General features: G+C 35.4%; 1 protein-coding gene across 1 annotated transcript in view; it reads right to left on the bottom strand.

The window, feature by feature from the left end:
- TFEC (transcription factor EC) overlaps nt 1-24,129 on the bottom strand; it is a 71,514-nt gene that overhangs the window by 23,143 nt on the left and 24,242 nt on the right. The window contains exons 4-5 of the mRNA XM_057732145.1: nt 22,047-22,298; nt 6,937-7,023 (exon numbers count right to left, since the gene is read on the bottom strand). Of these exons, the coding sequence (XP_057588128.1) occupies nt 6,937-7,023; nt 22,047-22,226 (267 nt within the window). The 5' untranslated portion in view covers nt 22,227-22,298. The remainder of the gene's footprint in view (nt 1-6,936; nt 7,024-22,046; nt 22,299-24,129) is intronic.

The following is a 24,129-nucleotide window of genomic DNA, read 5'->3' as shown; positions in this document are numbered from 1 at the left end:
GTTTTGTCTTTCTCCTTCATCATTTTCTGTTCCTTACACTTGCAAGCAATAACTAGGAGAGCTGTGCAGAAACTTCTAAGGTGAACTTTGGTTCTTCCTTGGACTTTAAGTCTAATCTGGTCTAGATGGTGATTGACAAAGCTTGCTTGTTGGTGTTATGCAGCCCTTTCAAGTTACAACCAAGCACAGGGGTTGTTAATATTTACTCAGTCCTAGTCTCTGAAATAGTCTTGAACTATAGCAGTTCACTGAGATTGCCAAACACCACCAGCATTTACAGACACTTGATTGAAAAATACCAATCTATGATAAAAGAAATGTCACTATGCACAACCACGTCTCTGAAAGGAAGAGGTGAAACTAAGACCAAAGAGTGGAAAATATAGGGAGACAGATTCAAACTCAAAGGCTAAACAATCCTTTGTCTGGAATGTGGCAGAGGATCGGATCAGGCTAAGCTTCCTTCAGATTCTAAGATTCTACAGTTCTATGAAATGGCTTCCTTCTGAGGCTGCTAGCACAGCAGAGTGGGTAAGCTTGCTGCATTTGGTGTCATACAAGATTAGATGCAAACCCCTATCTTGCCATTCACTAACTGTATGAACTTGAGTGAGTTATTGAACTTCTCTAGCTTCTTTCCTCATTTGTAAAATGATAATTGGTAATAGTCTCTAATTCATATGTTTGTTGTGGTGATTAAATTTTCATGAAAAGTTTTTTGCACACTCCTTGTCACATAGCAAGTACCCAAGGCATAGTAGCTATGCTTATTGTTGTTATCCTCATTGCTGCTGATTTTTTCCCATTAAAAAATTCCTAAGTGGTCATTATGATGGGAACAATTTTTTAAAATATTATGTGTGAATTTTAAAGTACTTAAAATTCATATGCATTTGCTGAGCACCTATGATGTGCTAGGCATTGTGCTGGGTGATGAGAATAAAATAATGAACAGGTCACTCTTTTAGGCTTTAGGGACACAGCAGTGAACAAGACAGACAAAACCACCAGCTTCCAGGACTTTACATTCTAGGCGTGGGAGCACACAATAAATAGGTAAATAAAATAATAAACAAGGTAGTTTTTGTAACTCTAATCCTAAATGTCAAAGGGAATGAAATAAGATTGATTTAGGGAGTGTGGGATGGGGTCTTTCAGCTAAGGTGATTGTGGAAGGCCTCTCTGACAAGTTGATATTGACTTGAGATCTCAGACATAAAGTGATAGTCATGTAAAGATCTGGGACAAAAATCATTCCAAGCCCAAAAAAGGAAGTTTGATAGTCCTAAAATGATAATATGCATGTCTTATTCAAGGAAGAAGGCTATCAAGACCAGAGCCTAAAGTTAAAGTGAAGTGCTGACTATGGTAAAGTGTCTTGGTTATATTCTGAGGATTTCAGGAAGTTAATAGAATTTAAGTGAGGAGAAACAGGGTCTGATTTTCGCTTTGTGAAGATCATTCTGTCTGCTGTGTGATTAACAGTTGTAAGGGGGAATGAAGTAATAGAGAATTAGGTTGGAGTCTGTTTCTGAAGTTCAAGTGAAAGATGATGATAGCCTGGAAAAGGGTTTTAGTAGAGGAGCTGATAAGCTATGAGATTCAGGAAATCTTGGATACTGATTAGAAGGGCCTACTGATAAATGTGGTGGTGTGGGAGCAAGACACAAGAATGACTTTTTTTGAGGGGGGTGGTTCTAGATAGGTAAGGAGGGTGACAAAAACTTCTTTTTGGTCATATTAATTTTGAGATGTCTGTTGAAAGCACAAAAGATGTTAGGGTAGCAGTAGGACATACAAATCTAGCATTAGGGGAGAGAGAGAGGCTGGAGAAGGGTTGAGGTCACCAACAGAATGTACAGATATGTGAGAAAAGAAGACTGAACTCTGAGCCTGGGAGTACTTTAGCATTTAGCTGTCTATTAGAAGAGAAAGAACCAGTGAGGTGGGTGAAAAACCAAATAATATGATGCCACAGAAACCCAGATAATACTTTAAGAAGGAGGGAGTGGTCAACCATGGCAAATGCCACAGAGAAACCAAGTTCAGTGAGAATGGAGAATTTACTATTGACTTTGATATTGGTTGGTTTTAAGAGCTCTTTTAGAATTATAAGGGCAACAGCTGTATTGGAGAGTAGAGAATGGGGGGTAAGGAAATGGAAGCAGGGTGAAAATGGAAGCAGAGAGGGTTTGGGGGCTAGGGGAGGCATGAAATGGTGTGGTAGCTATTCAAAGGGAGTTGTTTGATTTGGTTTTATTTTTCGGGAATCTTAGTAAAAGTAAGTGTAATGCTGATATTTATAATTCAATACATCAGAACAGACTGATGATGTAGGATGAGTTGCTATTTTAAGAGGGAAAGTGCTTGAGGAGGTAAGAATTAGTGGAATCTAGGACACAAGCAGTTGGGCTGGCTTTAGATTATGAGCTGGGACAATCCGATTCTACTAGAAGGGCTGGCAGAGAAAATCAAAACTGGTACAGCTGGTTTTGTAGAATTTGTGATGCAAAGCTAACAAGTACATCCTAATCTGATTGCATATATTTTCTCTCTGGAATATGTTATGAAAGAGAATCAGCTAGAAAATGGAGAACGGATAGGAAATGGTGGAGATTTCAGAAGAGAAGAGAAAGTATAATAATGTTGTCTCAATTAATAAGAATTTTCACCAAGGAATAGCTGTGGTATTATCTGGTAGTAGTGAAAGCGCCTATGAAATTTTGGTGATGTATTGGAGGTGAATATTATGATCAATGTGGTGAAATTTTATCCATTCAGCTGCTTAGGTAAAGATGTGGAGTAAGATGAAAAACAAGTTTAAGCAGGGTTGGGCTTTTGTTAGGAGAGTAAAATGAAGAAAAATGGGGATATGTTAAGACTGTTTGCAAGAGAAATGGTTATAGTACTTGACTAAGACTAGGTTAAGGAAGAAATTTTTAAAATGTCATGAGTGGGAAATAACAGCTATTGATAACAATGATAGAGTCAATTGATTTGGAGTCTCCATAAGCTTGAGCAATTGGTGAAGTAAGAACATTAGAGTAGTTGCCCTGAAAAGTAGAATGTAATGGTCAAAAGGTATGACATAAAAATGTTATAGGATAGAGAAATACATAATAACAAGATTTAGGGTATCATCATGTGAAGGGATGGCTGGATGGGGAGGAGAAAAATAACATTGAATCCAAGGAAATTGAGAAACTGAGAGGTTAAGGTGTTGAAAGCACAGCTGATTTCGCTGAATGTTTTCTTGCACTTTGGGTCTTTTCAGTCCAATTTACACAATTGTTGCAGTAAGAACTGATTGACCAGTGGCTAGCTCTCTTGGTCAAATAGAAATTGAGAGGTAACTTCTGCTTAATTATTCTGAATTTAGTCACTAATCACTCAATATTCATTTCTGGGTCAGAAATACCTGGGCTAAATTGATCTGTGAAAACCTTGACCTATTCCATTCAATCTGGGGAAATCTGAAGGACCACCACAAGTAGTCCAAACTACCCCTTAGCAGCTTCCCAGCTTTCCATTAATGGATGTTAGAACATGATTTTTAGTTAAGCCTATATGAGTGGTCCTGGGATAAATCTTAGCTAAGTGATACCCAAGGTTTTCTGCTTAAGTCACAGCAAATGAACCCCAAAGTAACTAATAAAACAATCAATAGATTGCCCCTAAGACTTTGCAATTTCTGTGAGAAATAGAAAATATGTGTAAAATACTTAGCAATGTGCCTGTGATATAGTAGCTGAGAGATTAAGAATAATTATTATTATTGATAAATATCCTCACTTTTGAAGCTTACCATAATGGCCATCTGTTGTTTTAGCCTCTCTAGAATTCACTTACATTTATTTTGGTAACAACTCCTGTTCTCCTAGTTCTCACTCTTAATCTAGATAATTTGTTTTATGGAGCTGCTAAATTCACAGCTCTAGGGAGGGCCCAAGACCCAGAAAAATTGGCTGAAAGATAGATATATGATAGAAATTGCTCCAAAAAGAATTATCCCAGAGATTTAACTGGATTAAGGGGAAAAGGAAGCTCTCCTCTTAAGTTTTTAAGGCTCACTGAATGTATCCATCAGAATGCATTTGGTCATGACAATCAGAAAATCCTGACACAATTAGCTTATAAAGTCTTACATAATGTGTGAAATCCATAGGTAAAGAATTCTACAGGGGCATATAAGCAGTACTTCTTTGCATTCTTCTTGGGTTTTCCTCTCCCTTTGTTTCTTTTGTTTTTCCTCAGTTTATTTATATTCTGGGCAATAAAATGACTACATAAGTCACATTGTCTTACAACATCATGCAGAGGCAAAACCTTCTATTTCTTGGGTCTCCTTTAAAGACTGAAGTAGCTTCCTAGAAGACCCAGTAACCTGCTCGACCTGCCAGAATTGCAACACAAGCTCATTCTTAAAACAATCTCTGGTGAGAGAAACGGGGCCACCAGGGTTGGCTTAAATTAATCAGAAACTTCCTCTTTCTTGTGAAGGAGTGGCTGTCTGAAAAAAAACTGGGTTAGCAAAGAATTGTGTGCATGGCTAGGAATAAGCTGTGATAGTGTCTGCTCAACAGCTGAGAATAAAGCCAGTACAGAACAAAGGCAAAGTTATGGAGGGATGTCCACATACAATATTACTTAGGAATTTATGGATGACATGAGCTAACAAATTCCTTTCATACTTAAGCCCCATATAAGCCAGGATCTATCATCTACAACCAAAAGTTCACTGGCTAAAATGCTTACTCAAAGCATTCCTCTGAATCTAACAGGTCTTTATTTTTATCCACATGAACTATAAAAATCCTTCAGAATTTCCTATCTCTGTTCTACCAGCTATTCTTATACATTCTCTTTTTTCTCACTTCTTGCCTTTTCTTATGTTTTTCTCTTAACTTGCTATACTTTGCTGCCTTCATGTCTACCTCTTAAAATCTTAAACTTCCTTCATAACTATATTTCAAATATCATCTTTTCTTAAAGCATTTCAAAAATATCTCAGTTACTCAAACTCCAGGACAACTCTCTGACTAGCATTAAGCATATATATATATATATATGTCATCTGCTAAGATTTAATATAACAATAGCCTTGATAATAAATATTTTTAATTATTCTCATAATGCAGAAGAAGAAAGTGAAGTAAAGAGAAGTTAAGTGACTTGCACCATACCTAGATGACAACTTGGGTTGATATGAAGATCCATATTCTTTCCCTCCCTGCCTCTCAGGTGCGCCTCACTGCACTGCCTCACTATCCTGTGGTCACTTGATATGTGAATTGTGTCTCACTCAACTTTTAGTTTCCTATAGTGCATGTATTATGCTTTGCATATAATAAGTATTGAATAAATATTGGGTTAATTGAATTGCTTGGTTTTATATCTTGATCTTGATTTATCAGTGATTGTTGATTAGCCAACAGCAGATACTTCTTTATATAAGTACAAATAGGCCAGTAGTATCTATCTTTTTAAAAGTATGTTCTCTATATCAAGAGCAAACTCCCAATAGCCATTGTCATCACTTTGCACTGAATCAGCAATCTATGCAAACTCTACAAAACAAGTAAGATAATTTGACAAAGAGAATGTTTAATATACAATTTCAACAAAGTAAGTACCACATACAAGGAAGAGAAGATTGCAGGAAATTAGTATCATTTCCTCAAACCCAAAAGCTGAATACTAGTTAAGAAAATAGCAACCTCACAGTGTGGAATTAGATGGGTAAAATTAGCATTAACAGAATTAGTCAATTTCCTATAAATATGCTGCTTAAAAATCTGAAGAGAGAAGAGGTAGACAGAATTGTCACTTCATCCTAAAAAACAAACAAACAAACAAAAACATAAAAAAAATTTCAATAAAAAAACTAGATTTTAAACCTCATTTGATCTTTGTCTGATAATACTGGTGTTAGTGACTTGCTATAAAGTGGAGGTCCTTTGTACCAGAGAAAAGGAGGAAAGCTATAATTCTCCTTTCTGTAGTCTCTTTGGGAATTAATAAAGAAAAGAAGGATGCTTTGTCCAATTTTTTCTTTAAGTTTTAGGTTCAAAATGTCTATTTTTAACATTAACACAACTCAGCCCACTGATTTATGGATGAACAGTATCTACACTACACAATATAGTCAGAATTCACTTTCTTTAAATGAAATATTTAAAGTAACAATTAAATCACAATCTTTCATATTTTTCTCATGTTTTCTAAAAGGTCTAAAACCATAAACAAACAAACCAAAACAACCCTTCAAATGTGTGGAAAGGGCTTAAACACTCTTTACAGATTCACTTCTAGAGATTAATAAATGAACAATGAGAAGGCAATAGCAATCAAATAGGAGATAAGATATTATCTCTTCACTGCATATTAGTCCAGGAATTTGTGATCTCACAGAGAAGTCTGTCTCATGCCTTAAAGTAGTGTGAGGCCTCTTTTACCTTTCTTCAGTTCATCTTTAACCCTTGGTTATTGGCTCAGAAGTAAAGTTATGTTTTTGTTGTTACAATTTTTTTCTTTCCTCCATAAGATGTAGAGCCTCTGAATCTGATAGCCGTTAGTCAAGGTAAAATAGTTCAGATTTAGCCATGAACTTATGAGGGTATTATGATATGCTGTGCTTCAAATGGGAAATCTGAAGATCTCACAGAAAATTCTATAGCAGATTAGGTATATAATTAGATGGATGTTTATAGAGATTAGATAGGTAGATGGAAGAGTACAAGCCCAATTATCTTCCTCAATACAATTACGTATTTTTTTCTGCACCAATAAATATTTTTTAATATTTATCTATCTTGTATCTGTTTCAAAAGTGCAGAAGAAAACACCACTTACTAATCAAATGAAATTTCTTTTTTATCATCAGATGCTGTTATTGATTTTAATCTCGTTGACCTCCTCAGGTCTGGAAACACTTACTGTTCTTTGCATTAGCAGAGGAGAGTCTGTTTCTTGCTCTTTAAAACTCGATTCCACACCGATTATATCCTCAATAACGTCCTCCATCTAGCAAAATATAATACATTTAGAATATTGTGCATAATGATAAAAGTTGCGCTTCAGTCTGAATTCAGACAGAAAAATTTTAGCAATCTTTAAAAGTTTTTTTAGAATAATTTAAATTAAGGTTATATGTGTATCAAAACCCAGGATATTTTAGAATTTAAGATGAAGTAATCCTGACACTGATATGTGTTGCTTTTCCTTGCAGTTGCTTCTGCCAGCTGGCAGGTGATGGCTGGGCAAGTCACCCTGGGCTACTCCCTTGGAAATCAGTATCTGCATAAAGAGAGTGGTTACCATGAATACCTTGAGCCAGAGCTCATATACTTAGCTTGTAGAGAGATGACTTCCTACAAAATTTATCTTTCTTTTAAAATGTTTTGATAGCATCTTATAGGTGGATATTCAAATATCAGTGGTCAAACATATAATGCAGGAGATGTGGCAGGAGCTGTGCTACGTGCTTTGCATACATCAGCTCATTTATTTTCACAACAACCTTATTAAGTGGATACTATCATTATCTCCATTGAGATGAGGGAAGAAAGAGAAGTTCAATAACTTGTTCCAGATTACATAGCTCATGAGTGACAAAGGCAGACTTGAAATTGTGGAAATCTGACTCTATAGTCCTAACTTAAATCAGCTGTTCACTTTCTTTCTCAACTCCTTTCTAAAACAGTCTTCCTTTCCTTCTGTACTTCAGCTGGAGGGGGGTTTTGAAGCTTAGATTTTTAAAATACCATCTTTCTTTTTCTCTCTCTATCCCCCTGCAGCTCTAGCTCTCTTCTCGCTCATTATATTCTCTTTAGTGAAATTCTGAAATATGATGTAGGCTCAAAGACAGTAAGAATGCAGAATTTATATAACTGGACTGCTTTGAATTTCCCATGACATGTGCAGAAACAACCAGAAGGAAACTCTGGGAAATACACAGAAAAATATGTTATGATTCTGTTAATGTTATCTTCTAAGCAAGATTTCTGAGCACTTTAGAGAATTAAATGTTCACAACTTCTACTAAGATACTTCCAAAAGTGATATGCCAAAAAATTGGAACACTATTCATATATTAATTTAATAAATATTTATTGAGCAATATTTTTTGCAAGACCTTGTTTTAGTACTGGAGCTATAAAAGCAAACAGCACAAAGTCTCTGACCTCATGGAGCTCAAACTATTGAAGAAACAGACAATAAACAGCTTAACAACAAACAGTGGTTTGAAGAAATTAAAGCAGGTTAAGAATAGAGGTTGATGACAATGAGTGTTATTGTAGAAAATGGTCAGTAAGGATTTACTGATATTTGACAGGGACAATAATAACATGAGGAAAGGGTAATCCTTTGAAAGAAAGCAAAAAATACAGACCTAAATGTAGAAACAAACTCAGAGTGTTTGAGAAAGAGTGAGGGGCCAAGGGGAATTGGAAAGAGTGAGCACAAGCAAGAGATGGTTGAGATGAAGATTCAAAGTAGGTAAGGAACTTACATTGTAGAACCCTTTGGACTAGTAGTGTCCAACAGAAATTTCTGCAACAGTGGGAATGTCCTATATCTGCAGTGTGCAAGACAGTAGCAACCAAACACATATGGCTATGAACACTTGAAATGTGACCAGTGTTATTAAAGAATTGAATTTTTAATTTCATTTCATTTTTAAAGATTGCATTGAACTCGAATTAATTTAAAATTAAGTTTAAACACACACATGTGGCCATTGGGTACTATATTCCAGAGTGCAGCTCTAAGCCCCATTCTGGACTATAGATGTTATTCCACATGCGTTGAGAGATCTTTAAAGGAGCTAGGAAAATAAATATGCATGTTTTCTTTCTTTTGATTAGTTCATGCTCTGAAAGTTTTCAAGTATTGTTACCAAATTCAAATTTTTGAATTCGACTGTTACCAAAGTCAAATTTTAATTTCATGATATTTTTCTTAATATTCCCCCATTAAATGGACAACAAATTCGCATTGAACAATTGTGAAAAAGACCTGAGGGAAGAAGGATGCTAAACATCATTCATGGTAAATGGTTTACTTTGGAGTATTTCTGATAGTTTCAGTAAAAATTACACATGTCATTTGTCCCTTTTCTTTCTGGAAGCTTACATCATAAATTACCCACTCTCCTGCATCTCTAATTTTTTCCTCTTGCCTATAAACATGCTCAGGTTTCTTCTGTTCTAGAAGGAAAGCTTTCTTTCCTACATGTCAAAGTTCATCCTCCTTGGAGACTCTGCTTTTGCCTTTAACACCTTTTCTGTCATCCACCTACCTGACTATCTTTTCCCCTAATTTGTTGGAGACGCTGGCCCTTCCATTATCCTAAATTGACTTTAATATCTAAAACCTAACCCACTTTGCTTCACAGCTTCCAGGAATCTTCATAATCAATCACCCTAGAATCCAGCTGCTATTTTAAGAAAGACAACAAACACAATGTTTTATATCAGATGAAACAGAATTAACAGATTAGACAAAAGCAGAATTACAAGTCAGCAGAATAAGCATCCTCAAAGTAATAAATGAAGATGATGCAATACAAAGGAAGGACACAATATTTTGACTACAATAAAAATGAAAATAATAGGCATGGAAAGAATGAGGCTCATGGACAAAGGAAAAGATGTATAAGATTAAAGTAAGAAGATTAAAGAGATAAAAATAAAGGTCTACAAAAGACCAAGAATCAAGCTTTTCAACAATGCTGGGTGCAGGAAGACAATGGAATAACATTTGAAGTGTTAAAGATAAAGAATTTTGAACCTAGAGGCATTTATAATCAATAAAATAACCTTTAAATATGTGCATGAAATAAAATTTTTCTTAGACATAAAAATGCAGAACTTTTAGGGCAAAAAGACCTTTGGAAAACACTCTTTCAGGAAGTACACTAATCAGATAATAAACAAAATTATGAAATCAATTCACAATATAAGAATGAGTATAACATTAAAATGTCTGTGCTCTAAATAAGAAGAATGTGTGTGTGTGTATCCATTCTAAAAATATCAATTCAGAAAGATAGATGAGGACAAGAAGGAGATAAGACCGTACTCAGGTAGACTTTTACTTAAGGATATGACATAGATATTGTTAAATAATGATATAGATAAAGAAAAAATATAACTATGTGTCTTAAGTTAGGAGTGATCAAAAAAAGAGAGAGAACTTTAACCTATCCAATGGAGGATAGAAAAGAAGATGGCAAAACGGAAACAGAAAGCACAGTAATTAAAAAACATGAAAAAAGATAACTGTTAAATCCTAATGGTAAACTAATTACAAGAATGTAAATGAGTTAATGTACTGCTCAAGAAATAATCATTCAAATTGGATTTTTCAAAGGTATTGTAACATTTTGTCTATAAGGGACACATTTAAAATAAAACAATAGAGAAAGCTGAAAATAAACTGCAAAGATGTACTACAAAGATTACCAAAAGGAAAACAACAATAGCAATGTTAATATTAGACCATATAAAATTCAAGATAAAATGTTAAAGGGAAAATAATAAGTGACTTTGAACACATATGCACCTAAAAAAACTATAGCAACAGCTGTCAGAAATCTATGGGAAAAAAAAATAAACCAACAATTGAAATTGAATATTTTAGCTCACCACTCTCAAAATCATAAATCTGAATTTAACCCTCTCTTCACCTATTCTCTAGGCCATGCCTGGGTCCTGTCATCCTCTGTACCACTCCATTTCTGAAATTTTAAATTCCATTATATCACTCATCAAATGCAATATTCCATTGAGATCCAATCTGGACCCTCTCTGGCAGATCAGCTGAACAATTTTCATTTTATGACTCTCTATGCCTTTAACCTATTATCTTTCTGCCCAACCATCCCAAGCTCCCCAGGAGTTCAATGCCTCCTCTTCCTGTTAACTCTGAATTCAAAGTAGAATGGTTCTTACCCAGCATTTTACAGAAATTCCTTTTGTTGCTATTTTCTTTGACTGCTTGACTGATAAATTCAGTAGATATGTATCAGTCCTAATTTTACTAGACTCAGTCACTACATTGGAGTGTGTGGGTCATTTCCTCCTTTAAACCAATTCCTTCAGTGACACCACACTAGTTATCTTTTTACTTTACCTTTACAGTCCTTTTCCTCTGATCACCCCCTTAAATGTTGGTGATATCCTCAATCCCACCCTTGGTTTACTATTCTTCTCATTGTTTTCATGTTCTCCAGGAGCTTTCTTTCTCATTCAAGTTTTCAAATACTACCCATAGGCTGACAACTGTAAAATCTCTTCCTCCAGTCTAGATTATTCCTTCTCAAGGCAAACCTGGATATCTAGCTGTCACCAGCATCTCCATGTGGTGGTCTCACAGATACCTCAGTTCTAACATGTTCTAATATAAGGCCTCATCAACTCTCACTGCACTATAGAAATACCACCCCTTCCACTCGTCCCTCCCTCCCTCCAGGCTTCTTCTTCTTCAAAGCTGACAGAGTGATATTAATGTCAAATCTGATTATGTCTCCCTAGCCCTTACATTTAAATCTTTGAAATCATTTAACATGGAGTACCAGCCTTTCTGTGATTTGCCTATTGCCTGCTTCTCTGGTGTCAGCTTTTGTCACCATCTACCTCTCATTTTCTCCTCACCTCATGCTGTTTCCCATCTCTAATCTTTGCTCATGCTATCTTACTTGGCTAAGTTGCCCCACTGGCCATTTTCCTCTATGTCTACTTGACATAATTCTGAATCAGAACATCACTTCTGCACTCCTGCATATAACATTGCCCTTTCTATGTAACAGTATAATTATTTGCTTCCTTTTTTCCCCCTCCCTTCAACTTAGAGCTCTTAGAGAATACAGAGGATAAGACTAACAAGACAAGGAATAATTAAAATTTAGCATGTGCTGTAAAAAATGCTATGATAAGAGCAATTTTTGTCCACATGATATAGGTATTACTACAAAAACTCAGAGAATAGGCATCTAATCCACAGGGTACCCCCAGGGAAAAAAGAAACCTGAAATGAATTTTGAAGAGTCAGTTGGAATTCTTCTGATAAATGGAGATTGAATGAGTAGTTGGTAAAGAAAGGATATAAAGCCACTAGGAAAATCACTAGTGGACCATATGGCTGAAGAACAGAGCACCATGCAGATGTGTAATGATGAGTCTGGGTCAACTGGCAAAGGTTAAGTGTGGAAGAGTCCTGTGTGCCATGAATCCAAATCTGAATTTTTTTTTTATTTTTTATTTTTTTGGGGTACACCAAGTTCAATCATCTGTTTTTATACACATATCCCCGTATTCCCTCCCTTCCTTGACTCCCCCCTCCTCGAGTCCCCCCCACCCTCCCCACCCCAGTCCTCTAAGGCATCTTCCATCCTCGAGTTGGACTCCCTTTGCCAAATCTGAATTTTATCCTGGAAAGATTCATGCTATAAAATGCTTATTTGACTTTATATTTGATTGTTTTGGAGACCTTTAATCACTTAGTTACTCCTAATTCCAACCCCAAACTCCTGAATCTATAGATACTTTCACAGATTTATTTTGTGGTGTCTATGGTTTCTGGGGTCTTTGAATTAATGAAATGTTCCCTGATGTCACAGGAGGACAAGCATAGAAGAAAGAAACACCAAAATATGGCAACAGCCACCATCTCCTGAGCACTCCCACTGCCCTTGTATTAGAAACTTTAAAAAATGTAAGCATCAGAGTGACATCACCAATATGTCAACGTTTATAGTTCCTGAATTCACTCCCCATCACAAGAAAAACAATTAACATCTATTCAGAAACAAGACACCACTAAAAGAATCCTAGAGCATGGCGTGAGGCTGAAACACCCCTGAACCTCAGAGTTCAAGGCAGACTGCATTAGAAGGCGAGAGAAGCAGCTACATGTAGACCACATTGACTCTCCCCTAGGACAATGCAACACTCTGCAGAGAGGTCTTCTTTGAGCCACTGCTTCCTCCAGAGAGAAAAGAGAACCCAGGGGGGACAACCAGTCTCCTTCAACATTGTGGGCTGTTTGTGGGAGCCCCTACTTTTATCTCCAACCATGGGAATTGTAGAGGAATCTATGGGTCCCAGATGCTGGGAATCTGACTGTGACAGAGAAGCAGAGAGGGACTTGCAACAACCAACACACAGATCTTGGCAGACAGTTCATATCTGCACTGCCTGAGTAGTAACCCCAGCCAGCGACATCACTTGTCCATAGAACCAAATCAGGGGTATGCTTTGACCAGGTAACTTTGGGGGAGGGGAGGACAGATCTAACTGATTCAGATCCTCAAAGGAGTTTTATCAGCCCTAGAGCCCATTTGTCCACACCCAGGCAAGGTGCTGAGTCATAGCCCCACCTGCAGTGAAAAATACCTTCCAGCTGCATCTGACCAGAAGAGCTAGGGACAACTCCTGGAACCTGTGTGGCACAGTGGTGCTCGAGCCAAGAGGGAAGTGGGCAGACAGAGCCGATCACCCCCCAGAGCAAAGGCAGTGCCAGTCATGGGGTCTTCCCATGCTTTGCACAGGCAGGAAGATTAATTCATAGCCAAGCCTGAGGGTAGCTCCTGGCCTCTCTCAACCTGAGAACCTCTTTGAAACATTGAGAATAGCCTGGAGAGGCCTCCCAGGCATAGGGGCTGAGACATAGCTCCACCCCCTGTGGAGAGTGTCCTCTGGCCCCAACTGATCAGAGGACTACCAAAAATAGCTGAAAGCTATGCAGTACAGCAGCTCTCAAGCTGAGCAAAGGGCAGACAGAACCGATAGTTTGGAGAGAAAAGCCAGTGGCCCTGTTCAGCCAAGGAACTTGAGTGTGGGTCAGCTTGAGTCAAGATAACAAACAGCTTTACTGGTTTTAGAGCAGTGTCTCCCATTGTGCCTGGGCAGGGAATCTAATCATAGCCTTGCTCATCATTGAATACAGCCTTTAGCCTGTTCAACCAGGGAACCTAACCAAAGCACATGGGAAGCTGCATAGCCCATTCCACAGCCCCACATACAGTAGCACTTGAACAGAGAGCACAGCCCATGGCTTCCCCTCTCTGGAGAGCAAAATCAGTGGCCTCACCTGACCAGGAATTCAGTGCATACTCAGGCCTTATTCAGGCCCCCAAACAATGAACTGCACAGGCCCTCGGCCCTGACCTGCTTCCCTGCTAGTACAGGGAAGCTAATTCATAACCCCATCTGCTACATCCAGTCCCAACCATCTAATAACCCTGATCAGAGAATTCAGGCAACTGTGGAACCCACTCTACAGCCTCACTTGTGTAAGAAACAAAGCCAGCAGTCCTATCCACTGCTCTCACCTAGTGGCACAACCCCCAATCCCTGTCTTCAGAGCTCTAACAGTTGCCTCACCCAAATAGATCACAAAAGCAGGCCTAACCAGCCCAAAGACCTCAATGGTAGACACACGCAGAAACCCAAACTGAGCAGTCAGGCAAAGAACTATCTCTGACAAAGCAAAACTGTAAACTCTGCGAGGGGACCCCTATTACTCACATGAACAGGTACCAACATAAGGATCACAAAAAAATCAGGTAAATATGACACCACCAAGGGAAACTAAAACTCCAATAACTGACCCTAAAGAAATGGAGATCTATGAACTGTCAGATAAAGAATTCAGAATAATCCTTTAAGGGAAGCTTGGTGAGCTACATGAAAACAGACAGACAACTAAACAAAATTAAGAAATATAATAAATATAATAATCTATTATTAATAACCCAATATAAAAAAAACATATAAATTTTAACAGCAATAACCTAAAATGTGTGGGAGAGAAGTAGAAGTGCAAAGAATACAAATTCTATTGAAGTTGAGTTGCTATCAATTTAAAATAAGGTGTTACAAGTTTAAGTTATTTTATGTTAGCCTCATGATAACTACAAGCAAAATCTTATAGCAATTATGCAAAAGAACTCAATAAAGAAGTCAAAGTATGTTGATGCCAAAAGGCAAAACACACAAAAAGGATAGCAAGATAAGAAACAGGGAATGATGGAGCTACAAAATAACCAGAAAACAACCAACAACATTTTATTGTAGTAAGCCCTTATCTATTAATAATTACTTTAAATATAAAAGGATTAAATTCTCTAATTCAATGATATAGTATGGATGAATGGGTAGAAAAAACAAGATCCAACAATATGCTGTCTACAGGAACTCTCACACACATAAACTGAGAGTGAAGGGATGAAAAAAGACATTTCAAGCAGCGGTAACCAAAAGAAAGCAGGGGTAGCTGAAAGAAAGCGGGGTAGAAGCTTATATTGCTTATATCAGACAAAATAGACTGAACTAAAAATGGTAAAAAGAGAGAAAGAAGGTCATTATATAATGATAAAGGGGCCAATACATCAAAAAGATATAACAATTGATGATTCCAACATCAGAGCACCTAAATATATAAAGCCAAAACTAACAGAGCTAAAGAGAAAAATAAATGGTATAGTTATTATAAACAATAATAGTTGAAGCTTTTTTTACCCCACTCTCAACAATGGATAGATCAATCACACAGAGAATCAATAAGGAAACAGTAGATTTAAACAACACTATAGACCTTGTGGACCTAACAGATACATAAAGAACATTCTACCCAATGACAGCAGAAAACACATTCTTCTCAAGTACACGTGTAACATTTTCTAGGACAGACTGTATATAAGACCACAAAATAAGTCAACAAATTCCAGAAGAATGGAATCATACTAAGTGTCTTCTCTAATCACAATGGTATGAAACTAGAAATCAACAAGGGGAAACTAGAAAATTCAAAAACACATTGAAATTAAAGAACACTCTCCTGAACAACCAATGGATCAAAAAGGAAATTAAAAGGGAACTTAAAAAAATGTATTGAAACAAACAAAAATAGAGACACAACATACTAGAACTTATGGGATAAGTAAAGGCAGTTCTAAGAGGGGAGTTCATAGCAATAAACACCTATGTTCAGAAGCAAGCAGGATCCCAAATAGATAACCTAAACCTACACCTTAAAGAAACAGAAAAATAAGAAAAAACTGAGCCCAAAGTTAGAAGAAAGGCAGTCATAAAAATTAGAGCAGATAACTCATATATATGGAATCTAAAAAAATGGTACTGATGAACCCAGTGACAGGGCAAGAATAAAGATGCAGATGTAAAGAATAGACTTGAGGACATGGTGTTGGGAGGGGTTGAAGGGGAAGCTGGGACAAAGTGAGAGAGTAGCATTGACATATATACACTACCAAATGTAAAATAGATAGCTAGTGGGAAGTTGCTGCATAACATAGGGAGATAAACTCTATGATGGGTGATGGCTTAGAGGGCCAGGATAAAGAGAGTGGGAGGGAGTCATGGGAGGGAGGGGATATGGGGATATACATATAAATACAGCTGATTCCCTTTGGCGTACCTCAAAAACTGGCACAAGAGTGTAAAGCAATTATTATTCCAATAAAGAGCTTAAAAAAATTAGAGCAGAAATAAATGAAATAGGGAAGAGGAAAACAATAGAAAAGATTAAGCAAACTAAGAGTTGATTATTTAAAAAGATAAACAAAATTGACAAAACTTTAGCTAGGCTAACCCAGGAAAAAGGGAAAGGACAAAAATCAACAAAATTATAAGTGAAACAGGAGACATTAAGACTGATATCACAGAGATTCAAAGAATCATATGGGGCAACGATATGCCAAAAAACTGGAAAACCTAGAAGAAATGGAAAAATTCTTAGAAACATAAAACTCATCAAGGCTGAATGAGGAAAAAGTAGAAAATCTGAATAGACCAGTTACTAGTAAGGAGATTGAATCAGTAATCAAAAATCTCCCAATGAGAAAAGCCCAGGACCAGATGGCTTCACTGGTGAATTTTACCAAATATTTCAAGAAGAATTAACATCAATCCTTCTGAAACTCTTCCCCCCAAAAAAATCAAAGAGGAGGGAACACTCCCAAACTCATTTTATAAGGCCAGCATTATCCTGATACCAAAATAAGAAAGTGACACTACTGAAAAAGAAAACTACAGGCCAATATTCCTGATGAATATAGATGCAAAAATTTTCTTAAGGTACTACCAAACTAAATTCAGCAGCACATTAAAAGTATAATTCACCAGTGATCAAGTGTGATTTATCTCTGGGATGCAAGGATGGTTTAACATATGCAAACCAATTGATGTGGTACATCACATTAATAGAATGAAAGAAAAGAATCACATGTTCATCTCAATAGATGCAGGAAAAGCTTTTGACAAAATTTGACATCAATTTATGATAAAAATTCTTAACAAATTAGGCATAGAAGGCCATATGTGACAAGCCCACAGCTAACATCATACTCAATGGTGAAAAGATGAAAGCTTTTCTTCTAAGATCAGAAACAAGACAAAGGTGCCTACTCTCATCACTCCTATCCAGCATAATACTGGAAGTCCTAGATAGAGCATCAGGCAAGAAAGAAAAATAAAAAAATCAGAATTGGAAAGGAAGAGGTAAAATAGTCTCTATTTCCAGATGCCATGAGTTTATATACATACAGAAAATCTTAAAGACTCAACCAAAATACTGTTAATCAATGAGTTCAGTAAAGTTTCAGGATATGAAAGTAACATAAAAAAACAGTAGCATTTCTATGCACTAACCGCAAAATTCCTGAAAAGAAATAAAGCAATCCCATTTACAATAGCATCAAAAGCAATTTAAAAAGACAGGAATAAATTTACCTAAGGAGACAAAAGATTTCTATGCTGAAAACTACAAGACATTGATAAAAGAAATTGAAGAAGATACAAATGGAAAGGCATCCTGTGTTCACAGATTGGAAGAATTAATAATGTTAAAATGTCAATGCTACCGTCTATAGTTTCAATACAATCCCTATCAAGTTCCAATGGCATTTTTTACAGAAGTTTAAAAAAAAATTCCTAAAATTTACATGGAACCATAAAAGTCTCCAAATAGCCAAAGAAATCATCAGAAAGAAGAACACAAAAGGAGATACCACCATTCCTGGTTTAAAGTTACACTATAAAGCTATAGTCATCAAAACAGTAAGCTACTGGCATAAAAATAGACAAATAGACCAATAGGATAGAATTGAGAGCCCAGAAATAAACCCAAGCATATACAGTCAACTAATATTTGAAAGAGAGCAAAGAATACTCAATGAGAAAAGACATTCTCTTTAAGAAATCATGCTGGAATAATTGGATATTCACATGCAAAATGAAACTGCACTCATATCTTACGCTACTCACAAAAATTAACTCAAAATGGATTAAAAAATTAAATGTAAGACCTGAAACCATGAAACTCTTAGAAGAAAACATAGGAACAAAGCCCTTCAAGATAGGTCTTGGTAATGATTTTTTTGGATATGACACCTGTAATACAAACAACAAAATAAAAAATAAACGATGGACTTCCTAGGTGGCACAGTGGTAAAGAATCTGCCTGCCAATGCAGGGGACATGGGTTTGATCCCTGCTCCAGGAAGATTGCACATGCCACAGAGCAACTAAGCCTGTGGGCCACAACTATTGAGCCTGTGCTCTAGAGCCCATGAGCCACAACTACTGAGCCCATGTGCCACAACTATTGAAGCCCACGCACCTAGGGCCTGTGCTCCACAACAAGAGGAGCCACTACAATGAGGAGTCTGCACACCACAATGAAGAGTAGCCCCCACTCACAACAACTAGAGAAAGCCCGTGTGCAGCAGCAAAGACCCAATGCAGCCAATAAATAAATAATAATAATAAACAAAACTACCTTAAACTAAAAAACTTCTGCCAGCAAAAGAAACCATCAACAAAGTGAAAATACAATCTATGGAATGGGAAAAAATGTTTTCAAACCATATATCTGATGAGCGGCTAATATCCAAGATATATAAAAAACTCACACAGCAACAACAACAAAAATGCAATAAAAAAAAATGGTTGAAAGACCTGAATACATATTTCTCCAAAGAAAATACATGAAAGGCCAACAGGTACATGAAAAGATGCTCAACATTATTAGTTACTAGGGGAATACAAATTAAAACCACAATGAGATATCACCTTATACTTTTTAGAATAGCCATCATCAAAAAGATGAGAGATAATAAATGCTGGCATGGATGTTGAGAAAAAGGCACCCTTTTAAAATATTGGTGAGATTGTAAATTGATGTAGCTAATATAGAAACCAGTACTGAGTATCCTCAAAAAATTAAAAACAGAACTACCATATGATCCAGAAATTCCACTCCTGGGAATATATCCAAATCTAATAAAAACACTAACTCAAAAAGATATCTGCACCCCCATGTTCATAGCAGCAGTATTTAGAGCCAAGACATGGAAGTAATCTGTCCATCCATCAATGAATGGCTAAATAAATTGTGAAATATATAAATAGGAATATTATTTAGCCATAAAAAAAAACCAAGGAAATCCTACCATTTGCAACAACATGAATGGGTCTTGAAGGCATTATGCTAAGTGAAATCAGTCAGACAGAGAAAAACAAATACTGCATGGTCTCACTTATATGTGAAATCTAAAACAAAAACAAAAACAAAAAAGTCTTATAGGAAGAGAAATCAGACTCCAGACTTGTGGCTACCAGAAGAGGGGGCGATTTGCGGAATTAGAAGAATGTGGTCAAAAGGTACAAACATCAGTTATGAGATAAATAAATATTAGAGATATAATGTACTACAATATGATGACTATATTTAACAATGTTGTATGATATATAGGAAAGTTGTCAAGAGGACTTTTCTTTCCTTCTTTTCCTTTTTCTTTTATTGTATCTGCGTGAGAAGATGGATATTAGCTGAACCTATTGTGGTAATCATTTCACAATATATATAAATTAAATCATCATGCTGTATGCCTCAAACACATATAGTGATTATGTCAATTATTTCTTAAAGCTGAAAAAATAAAATAATTTTAAAATAAATATAAAAATAAAAGATCACAGACGCTCCCCACAACCCCACCTGGAAAATGTAAGCATCAAAACAACTCTTCAAGCCACAGAAATGTTGGTGAGGGAGGTTAAGGATTGAGACCACACAACTTGTAAGTGGTGGTTCTAACCTCATACTGTCTGACTCTGAAGACTGCACACATTCTGCTTTGTGACAAGGACTCTTAGCACCAATCAAAGAATATTAGGAAACGGCAACAAGGTAGGATACATCTTAGCTACTAAAGATAGCAAGACTGGAATTGATGGCAGTATGCGAAAATTGTTTCATGATAAGTCAAATTCAAAGAGAAAGCATACATTAAAACTATAACAGCTGGAATAAAATTATGAATGGACATTAATTGTTGAAGAGACTTTCGTATACACAGTTTAAAGAGCAATGGTTAAAAAAATAGATTTGTATGCAGCTAGTGTGCATGTTGTCCCTAGACCATTGTACTTAAGGAGGCTTTCATCCCTTCCTAGCCATTCAACTCTTTTTGACTGACACCAACTAACGGACCACTAAGATCAGGTAAATTTCTCTTATACAAACTTATTATAAAATAAAAGGTAAAAAAGTAAATAAATAAATTAAAATAAAAGGTAAGCCACATGCCTAAGGAATAAATATGTTTACTAAGAAAAACTGAGAAAACTGATATGCTCTTTCCCATTTTTTAGAAGACATATTTCATAAAATACATAATAAGATCATCTTCTGGGTTTTGCCTAGAATTGACTGGCATATGCATATTTTTTGGGATTTGTTTTTTCCTTTGGAAATCAATTTTCCACACAAGGAAATGAACTTTGCAAGAAGGTGGCTGTAAGATAAATTGTATTGGATGAATTCTAATATTTACTGTACAGATGATTTTCAATCTACATATATTTTTATGATCTTCATAGAGTGACTAGAGAACCTAGTTCTACATTTTTTTTTTCTGGAAAATTCTTTATATATCGACTACTGAAAAGTTCAAGTAAATATACATGTAGAGATTTATGTTCAGTTTTGGATTTCAGCTAGTCCTGTTTTTGGTTATATTTTATTGAACAATCTACCAGATCCTTATTCTTTTCTCTTTTCTAGGTTAACATAAAATTTGCAAAAGAAAATCTTCCTCTATCATTTGGAATTCAAATTATGAGATACTGAGCATTACTCTTTTGTACCTGGAGGCTACGGACTTAGTTAAAAAGCAGCGACCTGAAATCAGTAATAATCACCAGGAATGTAGATTGGGAGATTAAATCTGGAAGATCATAGGACCATGGCTCAATCTAACAAATCAAATAGAAAAAAAAAAGAAAAAGAAAAGAATAAAAAGCTCAGTTATTGATGTAGTTTTTCTATGCTGAGATATTAAAGGAAGTCTTTTTCCCAGTTTCCGTTTTTTTCCCACTTCTACTCATTCTTCAGTATTTTTTGGAGGTTCATTTACAAGCAAGTCACAATAATTATGAACTCCACAAAGCTAGACTCTCATTCATTCTGTATCCTCAGCACCTCTAATTTCCTCTTGTTTAGTAAGTGTTAGGAAAGTATTTGTTGAAAATAGAAATGAATGAATAGATAATCGATAGTAAAAAATTCAGATATAATTTTACAAAGTATTAAGTGCAAGATTACTAGTCTCATTCTGATAAACATTTCTAGAGCACATGTTTACTGTTATTTAAACTTTTGCTTGTTTTATCTTAATGGGTACTTCAGATAATGTAACTGATGATAAATGTTTTAACTAAAGTTATCAGAAAATTGTTACAGTTAAAGCTACATCTTCTTAACATAAATTACTGTTAGAACCTGTTTTGACTCACATTGATACAAAACTGAAATGAGTATTAAAAAATAGTTATATTTTATGCATAACAATTCCTATGAGCATAACTAATTATTACAAATTAATAAATTAGGACATCCTTTTGTTAAATGAATTTGCATATGGAATGTTTACTACAAAAATGCTGATTTCAATTTCTTGAGGTGTTTTCTTTTTACCAAGAAACTGATTATATATTTTCATAAGCAGCCATTAGACATACATGCCATTCCGCATTGTCATCTTCTTTCCCAAGAGTTAGCAACTTGGTGAGTGGATTTCCAGTGAGGCCAGTGTCACTCTCTGGAGATGGGTGTCCATGCTGTACCAGAAGTGCACTGCTTGGTGTTGGAGGGTGTGACCGTTTAAGAGTCTGGTTGATGATCTGGTGGTCAAGAGTCATGAAAGATTTTACTTGTTGTCTCTGAACTTTCTGTAGCTGAGTCCTAGCAGGACTTTCCAGGTGTGCTGGGACCTGGCAAATAGAAACCAAACAAATGCAATGTGTAGCATCATCTGATAAATGAGTTTCACTTTCAACAATTGGATTATGACAATAAACACTATAACATCTACTTTCCAATTTATGGTCTATGCTTCTGTCACAATTTACAGAAGATATTAATGGACTATAGTTTTTAAGAAGTAATTTAAACTTTACTAAAATATTTTAAATGCTAGCCAAGTGTTTAAGAATTGCTCTTAAAATAACATGCAACTGAAACCAAACTTGGAATAAATATATAAACAGCAAACTTTTTGAGGGCCCAAAAAAGAATGACTGAAATAATAAAAGGAAAACACAGCTGATTCACTATTATTAGTGATGTTTATATATTTCTTGGATTCCTTTACATTACATATAAATATTCCATTGGATATAGTCACAGCTACTTTTAATTTAAAATTTTAAAAAATTATCTATGAGGGAGCAGAGACTAGAAATATATATACTAAATATTGTTTGATACTTTATGGGTGGTGAAAACTTAGGTGAATTTTTTCAGTTTTCTGTATTTTCCAAAGTTTCTATACTGAGTTTATTTTAATTTTTTAAAAGTCTTAATTTTAAACCCTTCCATATTCTCACTTTATAATAACAATACTTTGGTAGAGTCATTATGAATTGACAGAAAGAAGCAATCAAAGAAAAATCTAACCAGTGTCATGTGTCAACTCTGCAACTATCCAGTATTTTGAAATCCCTTTTCCAAATCATAGACTTAAAATTCAGGGCATCTTCAGTCTAGCTATCATAGTTAATGATATAATTATTTGTATAAGGACAATTTTAAGTATTTCAAGCTTTCCCTTTAAAAACCTCTGAAAATAATACTGCCTGCCAGTCCACTTTATATTTACTATGCTGTGATGCAGCTTCTAATACATTTTCCTCAAGTGGCCTATATATAAACCTATTTAATATTTCCCTCATGTTAAACAATAGTAAAGATTACTGTACAGTGCTTATTTTTCCTTTTATTTCAGCTACACAAACTACTCCTTAAATCCCTTAACATGCATTAGCTCAGATAAATAGCCTTTACAAAGTATTTTGCATTTAAATTAGCTGGTTTGGGGTACAATATTGTATCAGTTACTTTAGTTTAATTCTGTTATGCTGACATTTTTAGCATTATTTTAATTGTACTACCATAAAATAATTTTTCAGTCATATAAAAAAGATTAAGATTGGTAATAAAGATTACACATATTACTAATTATATTGCTATGAGCTTTAAAGTTGTAAAATAACATTTCATTAAAATGCCAGTGGTAATTTTTTTAGGGTAGCTATTTAGATTATCCTACAGTTTTAAATTAATCCTTCTTAATCCATATACATTTACAAAATATACATTATAAATAGCATTTTCAGATTCATGAATCTGAATGACTTTCACACAATGTAACTGAATGCTAAAGAATATTGTATATTATCCTAAGAAAAGAATGTGGAATGAGAATTTACAACATTCATTAACTACTTCGTTTTTCACTTTTCATCTATTGATGCTAAAAGCATCATTAGAGTACTTATTGCATTTTGTGTTACATCAGGAGTCCAAAGGGAGTCATAAATGTGATCCCAGAGCTCCAGGAATTTATAATATACTTGGGCAATATTAATATCAATTACAGCATAAATGATGATAAAAATAATAATATGCAACAGGTATTAGACACTGTGCTAAGCATTTTACACATACTGTTTCATTTAATCCTTGTTACAACCTTAGGAGACAGGTATCAGTATTATCCATATTGCACTGTATAATTAAAGCCACTGAGACTTAGAGGGGTTA

The sequence above is a fragment of the Hippopotamus amphibius genome, chromosome 4 (genome assembly GCF_030028045.1).
Source record: "Hippopotamus amphibius kiboko isolate mHipAmp2 chromosome 4, mHipAmp2.hap2, whole genome shotgun sequence".
NCBI classification, from domain to species: Eukaryota; Metazoa; Chordata; class Mammalia; order Artiodactyla; family Hippopotamidae; genus Hippopotamus; species Hippopotamus amphibius.
This window is presented reverse-complemented; position numbering and strand designations above follow the sequence as displayed.